The 12152-nt window shown below is 37.1% G+C and overlaps 1 protein-coding gene across 1 annotated transcript; it reads left to right on the top strand.

Annotated features, from left to right (window-relative positions):
• The first annotated feature begins 1580 nt into the window (after positions 1-1580).
• On the top strand, positions 1581-8323 carry pex10 (peroxisomal biogenesis factor 10). The gene is made up of 6 exons (XM_028453082.1): positions 1581-1875; positions 3060-3140; positions 3217-3587; positions 6612-6772; positions 6896-7031; positions 8050-8323. Exons 1-6 carry the CDS (start codon positions 1761-1763, stop codon positions 8116-8118), a joined length of 933 nt encoding a protein of 310 aa, XP_028308883.1. The 5' UTR covers positions 1581-1760; the 3' UTR covers positions 8119-8323.
• The last annotated feature ends 3829 nt before the right edge of the window (positions 8324-12152 follow it).

Genomic DNA, 12152 nt, shown 5'->3' with positions numbered 1-12152 from the left:
AACTGATGTATTAGAGTATCATCAGGGGAGTTGGATTTTACAGCACCTTTAGGTTTAATAGTGCAATGTTTATTTACCAATCATCTCACTCACTCTGATTTCCATCAATTTCACTGCAAAACTTCTGTTTTAAATTGTTTTTTTGTTTTGTTTTTTTTTATATGTAAAACTGTTCATTACCTCCTTTTAAATCTCTATTTTTAATGTTTTATGTTATTTGTTTTTAACCCTGCTTGAGGCTGCTTTGTAATTCTATGTTTTATATTGTCATCTTTTTAACTCTGCTTGTAAGGTGTCCTTGGGTGTTTTGAAAGGCGCCCATAAATAAAATGTATTATTATTGTTATTATTATGAAGGGAAATGCTGTGTTGTGATTATATTCCAGAGTGAAATACATTTCTAATATTTTCAAAACATCATGTACAATGACTTTCAGATTTTTGTCTTTCATTGACAAAAAAATTAAAGCAAGCAAGATTCTTGTACCTGTTTCAGGCATTACCAATACCAATAGAAAAAAATCAAATTTTGATAAATGGAATGAAATTATGTCAAATGGAATAATAGAAGGCAGAGAATAAAATTTAAAACGTTACTACAGCAGAAAAAAGGAGGAGGATTAGGTATTGCTAATTTGCAAAACTACTTTTATGCTACACAAATTCTTGAAAATCAAGCAATGGATGAAAAGGAAAACAGAGGTCAAATGGATTCAATTAGAACAAGAAGTGGTTAAATTATCAATAGGGACATTACCGTTTATAAGTAAAAAAGCTGTGGAAAGACTGGGTGGACAGAATGTATGTATTTTAAACACTATTAAAAACTGGAAGCAGGTTTGTCAAATACTAAAGATAACTAGAACTGCAAGCAGTTATGAAAGGGGGCCAAGCCTTCCCGCTCGACTCGGCCCCCAGGTTTCATGCAGCCCGTGGAAGTACGTCACGAAGGATGACGGGTTAGGGGCGAGACTCAGGACACAGGCCAACATGCCATTTACTGTGAACAGGTGGATATGAAGTTTACATACATGTACGATTAATAATAAACAAGGCGGATATTCCACTTTTTAATGTTTTGTGTGTTGCAGCCATGAAGCAGGTGACATGAACATGGACACAACAAATCTCACCCAAAATAAATCTTTGGTTTAGAATGGTAGAGCAAACTTTAGATGATGAAAAAAAAACATTAACAATTAGAGATAACTTATTAAACATGAATAAAAATTACTCAGAAAATAGACTAAATACACTTTACAATTAGATAATTTCATCAAATTATGTGTGACAAAAAGGCACTTATACTTTTCATTTATCCCCTATTTAGTTATTTATTTTTGTTCTGTTGTTTGTCTGTTTTGTGTTATATATACAAAAAAAAATGCAGTGGACTTTTGATGACAGCTGTCTGTGAAATCGACATTTTGCTTGTTAATTAATGCAATAATATTTATTTTTATTCATCGTGTCGCGCTTTGAATAGTCAAACCTGCTGCTCGTGCTCCCATACGGTATGTGGTGTGAGTGCGTGCTGTGTTGTTGTCGACCGCCAATAAATACCAAAGAAGAAGAAGTAGCAGGAGCAGGCGGTGTCGGAAAAAAAGAAGTAGAAGAAGAAAAATTAGCTGCAGCAAGCTACCTGCTAATTTCGATCAGTTTTGATTACATACTTGACCTTATCTCTCGTTGCAATTGCCTGCTACGTACGATCTTTCTAAACTCAGTGTGCGGACCCACACACGGCCATTTGGTGCTGTATGATGTCCCTCCCAGCAGCACATCAGTCTCAGCTGCTTCGGGCAAGTCAAAAGGACGAATACTACCAAAGAATCTTACGAAACAACGCAAACGACGTCTTCCAAACTATCGCAGGTAAGTGTAAAAATCTACTGCGTTACACGTGACTAAACTGGGACACATTTTTACAGCAGAGGTGGACGAAGTCCTCACCTTTATTACTCAAACTACTAAGTAGCTCAGTTAAAATATCACTTAAGTGAAAGTACTGAAGTATGGGTCTGATCGGGATGTAAACAGGAAGTGAGGTTTTCATGTAGTTATTGGCATAGTTCGGTGAAAACAAAAACACACGTGCTTCTGTCATCTGTCAGTCAGTGAGTTGCTCAAAGGTTCAGGACTTTAATGTTGACATTTGGTGATCGTAAATTAGTAAACAAATATCAATATTCTGAAGGTTTGTTTTCACCGAGCTGTCACCGACATGACCCGGTAGTGACGTCACATCGACCAGCTTCATCTGCATAAACAAAACTCAAGTATTGCAAGTAATTAAAAATCTCCAGCATAATTATCATCATCATTGCAAATAAAACACTGATGCACAATCTGCTAAATGTTTATCGTACTGTTGTACAACTGAATATCACAGTGGTATTTAATAAACTACCATAATATTTAGATTTGTGTTTAATAAAACAACATCAAACCAATCAAATGATCATTATTTACATAATGAACAAAGGTACAAATAAAGGTCAGAAGTCTGAGTTTAATAATCAAGCTGAATCCATCAATACAAGTGTTTTATTTTTTATTTGACAAAAAATAAATCTAACCAACAACTGTATTATTAACAAAAACATGTTTCTATTACTTGTCACAGATACTGGTACTGGTACAAAATACTCATACTCGTTAAAGTTCACAGATATCAATTGCATCCAATGGCTTTGAAATGACAGGCCACCATTCAAAGCTCCCCCTTGGCCACAAGGGGGAGCTGTTTTTACAGAAAATGTTTTGAAATGTCAGTTTGTCATTTTTTAAAATGTATTTTTAATCTAATATACAAACACTTGTTGTATCTGTCTTCCAATTCATAGCATTTTGCTGAATAGTTTTTTGTTTGTGGTATAAGTATCGGTAAGTACACATGCCCAATTATCGGTATTGTATCGTTTTGGTAAAAAGTGGTATCAATGCATTCCTAATAAAAATCAAGCCTTTTAACTGCAGCAGAATGTGAGGATGATGAAAGTGTTTTCCCTGTCATTGCAGAAGTTATTGATCAGCCTTTCCTCCTCCTGTCACTTTAGGATCCAAACGATGGCTTGACTGGAGGAGAGAGTTGGAGGTGCTGTCAGATCTTACATATTACATCTTAACAACACTTTCAGGTAGTTGCTATCCAAATCATTGTGGTTTTTATCGGATTATGCACTCGTTCTACAGAGGGTATTTTCTCCTTCTCAGGTTATCAAACACTGGGTGAGGAGTATGTCAGTATAGTGCAGGTGGATGCCACAAAGCGTCGGATCCCCAGCTGGCCCAGACGTGGCCTCCTCGTCATCTTCCATTCTGTCTTACCGTACTTTTTGAATAAGGTGCTGATGTGCCTGAAGAATGAGTTGGAGAGCGCGGGTTGTCATCGGCGCGCAGTGTTTGGGACGTGGAGCCTGGACTGGACCAAGTGGATGTGCGACGAGTCGAGGAGACGAGTGTGTGTGTCGTTAGTGTGTGTCCTCCAGGAGGGAGTGGCCTTCCTGCGACATCTGCACATGGCTTTGTTTTTTATCAGCGGCTCCCACCGTCGCCTCTCAGAAAGAACCACCGGCATCAGCTACGTAAGTGATTCGTTACATTTCCTTTAGAGACAGAATTAGAGCTTCTGGTTTTCTGCTATAACAGCATATGTTTACACATTTGTTTCATTTTCGTTTTATCGTCTTTCCGTAATGTCATTACAGGCCATGAAACTTCCTGAAATCTTGCCAAACTTACTTAATTCGGTTAATGGAGTAAATTATTTGTTCTTAATGTCATGTTTATACGCACCAAAACAAACACTCACTGAGATCACGTGACATTTTGCCAGAGAAGTGACATTCAGCCATTTGCTACACTTGCTAAAGCTAACATTAGACCACAAGGAAAATTATCAAAGTAATGTGTGATAATGATTTTGCCTAAAAGAATAAATAAAAATTTATATTTCACCAATATTGCATTTCAGTTTCATTAAGTGAATTCAGTCATATTTGTTTATTTTCCACGATCACAGAAAATGGCAAGCTCTACAGCAGGGGTCTTAAACTCAATTTACCCTGGGACAGAGTCCGGGTGAGGCTGGGCCACATCTAGAGTTAGGTATCGGTTAGGTTACCGATTAATACTTGGTAAATAAACCAGTACTTAAAAACTCTAAAATGTGGAATAAATGTAAATTGTAAATGTGTGGGTGTGTTGGAAATCTGAAAATATGCTGAATGATCAAACAAATGGTGCTGAGCTCACCTGCACACACATTTCCATTTTTAAATCACCGCCCACTGAGAACGTTATAGAAAAAGTATAGTATTTATTTGGTGGTCACAGTAGTGGCATCACTTTTAAATGAAAAGCAAGTTTCTTACAGCTGTCATCACTCCTGTAATCGGTGTGAAATGTGGCAGAGATGAGGAGAAAGAGTCTGATCTGAAGCTGCAGAGGAAAGTCTCAGCTCTGTCAGAGTGTGTCTGCTACAGGTGGAGGACGGGGAACACAAACCCACACCTCGTGATAATTTAACAGTAGAAACTGCTCATGTCAGTGAGGTGCCTGTCCTCAACAGACTTTGTACGAGCGTGGGCACATTACAGCGCACTGCGTCAGTCTGGACCCCCACTGTGCGTCAGGATGAATGAATCCTGTTATGTCACCATGTAAAATGTTTGTCTGATTGTAGCACCGTAAAATAGCACTACTCTTATCATTAATAAGCTTTCATTCACTTTAATTCACTGTTGCTCTTCACGGTCAACATGGATTTATATTCATTATATTTGTTTAAGATCAGAAGCTGTTCCTCCATTCATTATAAAGACACGCAGTCTGCCAGTCCTCTCCATTGATTGGTCAGACGCTGCAATCTCCACATCTTTCATGTGCACGCGCACGTAGCGAGGTTGTAGTCACTTGGTTTAAATTACCGTGTTGTGATCATAGGTGATCGATGGTCCTGTCTGACAGGGAACGTTTGGTTAGTTGAAGCCAGCTAACAGAGATTAATCCAATCTAGATTTGTAACACAGACCCTTTATGTGTAAATTTCTCACAAAGAGCTAATGTGCCATAGCGCAGTGAGAATTAAAATCCCAAATAAAAAACAATTTAAACGGAGTTGCAAGACTTGAAAAATAATCTGTTGTGCGTGCATTTAACAATCTTTGATAGAGATTTATTATAGGCAATTATAAAAATGTTTGCATTTTTCAGGTACATTTTGCTCCAACTGAAATAAACTCAGTAAAATTGACATTTTAGAAAACATTGTAATTGAATTCAAATCAAATTAGGACTTCATAACAATTTCTGATTATTCCATGCTCAAGTAATGTTTTACAACCTTGTTTAAGTTTGTAATTAACAATGGTATATCAGTGCAGGGGTTTTCAACCTTGGGATCAGGACCCCATTGTGAGTCTCGGACACTGGGAGGTGATCGTCAGATGCCTTCAAGAAACAAAGAATATTCTGTGAACAATTTAAGCCCTTTTTTGCTCATTTTGATCTGATTAAAACAAGAATTTACATCTTTAAGATGACTGTAGTACTGTATATACTATGGCAAAAATAATAATAAACTTCCTGGATGACAGTGGATATTATTCAGATAAATAATTAAATGTGGTTACCTGCACTGAAAAGGTTGAGAATCACTGTTCTACAGGAGTTCCAATCCCACAATGCAAAACGCAAAACTTTTCTGCAGTTTAAGTCAAATGACATTTGTCAGCAAACCCATTGTTTATGATGGATTCATTGATAATCTTACGAGTGGTGATTTCAACCTTTGTGAGTAAATTCTCCCGTTTTTCAAGAGAAATACCTTTGACTCATTGATCTATGAGACCTACACTGTGTCTTTATCTGTGTTACAAGAGGTGACAGGAATCACAGCTGGTAACTTTCAAAGAGCTGAGATTGTTGATGTGTCTGAGATTTAACAGGAGAGAATCTTGTGTTTGGTTAATATTTATTGAATATACTGTTTAAACTCTAACAATCTATGGTGGTGTGGAATAGTCTTAGGTCTAACTTTCTACATAAATAATGAAAAAGGAGAACTGTGCTTGAGGTGGAAGGAGACAAACAACTTTTCAGTTGTCATAGCACATACAGTTCATTTTCAGAAGTCTCTGAGTCTTGGTTATTTCCATCCTCCTTGCCTATGTTCTAACAATTTGGTGTTGGAAAGTGGCGCAAATAATCAAACTTCTTGGATAACAGTAGATATTATTTAGACAAATAAATAAATGTGATTTTCACAGATTCATACTACATGGTCCACATCATTTTGCTGATTTTATGGATGGGCCATAAAAAGCTCTCCCCTTTATTCCCCCTTATAGATGGCCCTGTCTCCACATGACTGTTCTTCAATGTTCATGTCTGTGTTCAACCACCTTCAGGTACAGTGGGGGTCCCCAGTCTCTGGCATTTATATTTTAGGGGACGGGGGCTGAAAGGGTTGAGAACGATTGCATTAGCGCAATGTAAGGAAAGAATGAAGTTTCACCTTGTATTCTAAAAATTCTCAGATTTGTTTGAAAGAGAAATGTGGACCTAAGTAAAGTCCAAAGTGTTTAATAACATTTCTCTGTTTTAAGTTGCGTGTGTCTGGACACGATGAGGACAGAACCGTCAGAACAAGCTACGTGCTGCAAGGGACCGTGATCCTCCTCCAGCTGCTCGTCACTGTGTATCTGCAGCAGAAAACTTTGAGGAAGCGATGGAAAGAAGGAGAGGGATGGAAGCTCAACAGGAGCAGGTATAGAACAATACAACTTTTATACAGCTTTTCTGTCCTTAGGCTAGTGCTTTAAGCAGCATTTTTAGAATAAAGCAAAATATTTTCAAGCAAAGAATTGTGTTTTTTTTTTTTCACCCACAGTCCTCAACACAAGTTAAACACACTTTCTGGAGCTGCTCGTTGCATTCTCTGTTTGGAAGAAAGAAGACACTCGACAGCGACTCCTTGTGGCCACCTTTTCTGCTGGGAATGCATCAGCGAGTGGTGCAACTCCAAGGTGAGGCAAAGCAACTCACAGTTGGTCGTAATATCGTTTTTTTGTTGATGTTTTGTACATTTTATAATTGTTGTCATTTTGTGTATTTTTGCTGTAAATGTGTATGTTTTTTGTGTTTGTTGATCTGGTTTGGGAGTTATTCACTTAGGGGTCTGTTCTCCCATCTGGACTTAAGCGCCTTTTTGCACGCCTGCAGTTACGCGCTTCTCTGTAACTTTGATTTGATTAGATCATTGATCAGATTATTGCAGTGTGACTGAGGATCGGCCGCATTCTGTCCGAGTCACAGTTAAAAATTTCTCTCCGTCCTCGTCGTCATCATCATCATCTCTATAAAGCGTGACCCACTTAGAAGCGTCCTGCTTTAATACAGAGGGATGTTTGCAGTGAAACAGAACTATTGGCTTCCATAATACACAGTTTTAAAGATAAATTGTTTAAAGCGACCTGAGCTGAGCCTCGTTAAAATATGTGTGGGAACAGTTTCTGGTCAATCCTCATCTGCATATGAAGGCTTGTTTCACTCTGTAGTGGATCGAACTGTGACTTTACGTTGGACATGAAAATAGTTGAATCACTGTGACCAACATGGACAGAAGTCTGCTTCTTTTATTTAATCGCACAGCAGTAGCTGAGTGATCAAAGCGGCTGCTGCGTGATGCACGAGTCCGTGTGGCTTCAAATGTAACTAAGTCAATATTTCTAGTGCAGTATAATATTTCACTTTATCGGGGCGCTGCATTTATTCCAGGGTTAGAAGCACGTAAGAGGAAAAGGCCAGATTTGAATGGGAATGCCCACATTTCAGGGTCGCTCCACCCACAGTGCGTAACTGGGATGAAGGCACGCAGCGACTAGCTTAAGTACAGGGGGAGAAAAACAGCGCCACTGCACGGCTTTTTGAACTTACGCACATGGGAGAATAGAGCCCTTAACCTTTAAAGAGACTTTTCATATAAAATGATATGAAAAGAAACTGAATTGCTACTCCTTGTGTGTTTGTGTGTCATTGCTACAGGCGGAGTGTCCACTATGTCGGGAGAAATTTCAACCCCAGAAACTGGTATACCTCAGGAACTACAGGTAGAATGGGATGCATCACAAGTAAAGCATAAATCATCATGTGCGTGATTCCTGTTGGTCCAGCATCGCTGATCGTTGTAGGAAGGATGAGCTGTACATTCTGCAGCTGAATAACAAATCACTTTTTACTTTTAATGGACTGCATCTGTCAGAACTTTTCCACCAGCACTGTGAATGTTCAATAAAGACTCTTTTATATTTATATTTTATATTTGACTGGGATTTACCAAAGCTAAGAATATATTGGCACCTGTACCCTGCAAGTCATCTGCAGAATAAACAAAATACACAAAATAACTCCTAAAATTAATGTGTATCAAATATGAGATTGTGTGAACTTTGTATGAGTTATCGCATTTTTCTATTAAGGCGTGCGCCATCTGAGAACACAAAGCATGATGGGTAATTTTCACATTGATTCTTGTTTAGGGCTGGAGAGTCATCATGTGTATCAAATAGGAGGCTGTTTGAACGTTGTATATGAGAGTTACAGCAGTTTTTCTAATATGGCATGCAAAATGGCACCACTCGTAAAAACCCAGTATGAAAGGAAACCAGTTACAAATCACTGTGAATTTGATGCAAATCCATTGAAAAAGAGCCAAGATACAGCATTTAGAATGTGATGGCAAAGTATTTTTCGGTGACATTATAGGCCCCTCCCACTGATCACAAAATGTTTTTTCTCCATCAGCGACCTGCTCCCATCTTATAAGATTCATCCAACACTATTTTGAAGTCAACACAACATATCGTCTTTCTGTTAGAGCTGTTAGCGTCAGACATGATGGGTAGTTTTAACATTGATTCTGGACAAATATGAGCTTTGTATATTAGAGTTATATGTATTTTTCTAATATGGCGTGCCATAGTTGCTAACATTGAACATGATCATAAATGGCGCCAGTCAAAAATGCAAGGCATGATGGGAAATGTTTCAAGGCAGTCATGAATAGGTTTGGGCAAATGTCATTTGTGTGAAATTTGAGGCTGATTGAACGTTGTGTGTCAGAGTTATGGGTTTTTGAAATTGTGGCGTGCTTCAGATATTAGCATTGCAACTTTTTGGCAGCACCACGACCAAACCGTTACAGATAAATTATTTTGCTGATTTTTAATCTTCAGTGGATTCTAAGTGTTCTGGCCGAGTTTGAAGCTAATCGGATGAAGCTTCTCAGACTAGTTCGCGCAAATGCGTTTAGCCCTGTTTGACCTTTGACTCAAGACGGCTGACTTCCTGTTTGGTTTTGGGCATGGCCATAATCTAACTTTTTGTTCACATTGAGGTCAAAAATACATGTGGCAAATTTCGTCTGAATCGGGCAAACCTGCCGATTGTGCGGTTCCATCGTATTTATGTCGTCTATAATGCGCGACGTGCGCACATTTTAAAAAAAAAAAATATCTAAATGTTCAAAAGGCCTGAGGTGAGTGCAAATTTTGGCGAGACTTTGGACATTCTAAGGGCAAAACCACAAATACCCAAGAAAAGCAAGAACAATATAGAAAGAAAAGAAAAGAAAAATATACAAAGGGATAGCAAAAATACACACTTTCAAAAACACATTGAATATGAGTTAATTTTTCTGAATGACAATGAAAATGCATAGAATAAGAGAAAATAATAAGACAACAAAATTACAAGAAAATACATAAAATAACTCCAAAAGCACTAGAGAAAAATACATAAAACAACTTCAAAAACACAATAAATGAGATAATTACACAAAATAACAACAAAAATATATAGACTGAAAGAAAATGACATATAGAAACATACACAAAATGACTTTAAAAACACATTAAATTAGAGTCAAAAATACACAATGACAACAAAATCCACAAAATGACAACAAACAGAAAAATAACTACAAAACAACAAAAAGCCACAAAATATCTCAAAAAACACATAAAATGAGACAAAAATTGACAGTAAAATAAGTTGGAATAAATAAATCCAAAAACACATTGAATAAGAGGAAATTATATAGAATGACATGAAAATTACAGAATAAGAGTAAATAATGACACAAAATAACTCCAAAAAACACTAGAGAAAAATACACAAAACGGCCACAAAAATGCGTATGACTTCAAAAACATTACATGAAAGAAATTGGTACAAAATGACAATAAAAACACAATTTTATCTTCTAAATGTTCATTATTAATGTTAACATGAATGTTGATATTATGTTACTTGTATCACATGATGACATTTTTGCTCTGATAAAAGTTGTCCACCTCTGCACTAGACAATAACATGAATATTATTTTATCAGTCTTTTTTGGAGAGAGACTGATGAGGAAACCAATCCTACCAAAGTGGAAGTCTGCACACACTGTGATGTTTGAGTGCACTGATGGAATAATAAAATGCACTGAGGGCAGAAAAGAAAAAGGCAGTGGGGGGCAGGCTGGTGACTTCTTGAAATAGACAATTCCCACTTGTTTAACTGGCTGTCTGGAAATCTGGGTCATGGCACCAGTGTGTGTGTGTGTGAGCGTGACTACACAGGCCTTTGCTAGCCGGCTTGAATGCTTGAATTCTGTGGTTTTCACTGTTTTTCGGCCGCTTGCTCGTTTTTCACAGTCGCGGGGGAGTCCACTGTTTGTGTGCACTGCAGTCAAATGGCTGAACATACACAGACAACAGCATTCATCTCAGCAACACTATAGTGGCCCTCAGTTTAATTCTGTGCGACTCACACACCAAACACACTAAATGACTCCAAAAACTAACAAAGTGAGAGAAAAATAAACCAAATTACACCAAAAACACACAAAAAGACAAAATACATAAATTAGCTCCACAAATATAAACAATGATAACAAAAGAAGGATCTACACAGAATGATTCAAAAGACATAAAAGACAACAAAATGTCCCCAAAAATACACAAAGATACACTAAATCAAACCAAAAACACAGACATATCCTTTGTTGTTTCTTGTGTTGATTGGTCAATATTTTAAATGTTGACGTTAATGTTGATATTGTGGCCCTCAGATCAGTTACAGTCATGTTTGTGGCCACGGTTGTGATAAAAGTTGGCCATCTCTGTTATAAAAAGATTTTTTTATGTCAGCCGTCAAATTCAATCAATTTTGTAGAATAATAATGATATTATTGTTTTTATTTGACTATCAGAATTATTAAATGATAAACAGGTCTATAATTAACTTAGAGGTCCCTTAAACTATAGCAACTCTGTTCAGTCGCCCATGACGTCTTAAACTCCCCTTTTTGGACAGATGGCGCTGTTGTGCTACTGACCCAGTAGTGCCTGGTTTCCCATCAAAGAGTAGAATTATTAAACATAAATTATACAAAATGACAACAGAAATACACAAAATGGAAATGACTCCAAAAAACACATTAAATAAGAGAAAACTATACAAAATGACAAAAAATACGTAAAATTATCTAGTTAAAAGTACAATTAGAATTATTTGTTCTCAAATCAATGTTTTACATTTGTCAAACTTAAAATGAAAGCAAGTCAACTTAAATTATTGAGTTTTGAGTAAAATACTGTTTCTTTTTTAACCTGATACTTTCTTCTTTTCTTTTCTTTTGCCCCCTTAATGCTGCAGCACAGAGGAGCAGTTGAGGTAAAGGGCCTTGCTCAAGGGTCCATGGTGGGATAAATTATAGAAAAATAAGGCCACATTATTATTATTATTATTATAATTATTATTATTATTATGTAAATTCACCGCAGTTAGCAAGAATGCTAAATTTCATCCTTTGTCCCCAACAGAAAAACATTAAAACGATTAACAGTACGATATTACAAAAAACATAGATGTCTATAGATGTGGATGGTGTTCATTTTCTTCTACTCATTGCCTAAATTAGCATTTGACAGCCTTCATTAGGGAATTGTCACCATCTCAGCATCTGTAGGGGACTTTCTAACACCAAACTGTTAGAACGTAGGCAGGATGAAAATAACCAAGACTCAGAGACTTCTGAACTGTATGTGCTATCACAACTGAAAATAACTTTGTTCGTCTTCTTTCCACCTCAAGCACA

This window comes from Gouania willdenowi, chromosome 7 (assembly GCF_900634775.1).
Source record: "Gouania willdenowi chromosome 7, fGouWil2.1, whole genome shotgun sequence".
Taxonomy (NCBI): domain Eukaryota; kingdom Metazoa; phylum Chordata; class Actinopteri; order Blenniiformes; family Gobiesocidae; genus Gouania; species Gouania willdenowi.
The sequence above is the reverse complement of the archived record's forward strand: the minus strand, read 5'-3'. Positions and strand labels throughout refer to the sequence as shown.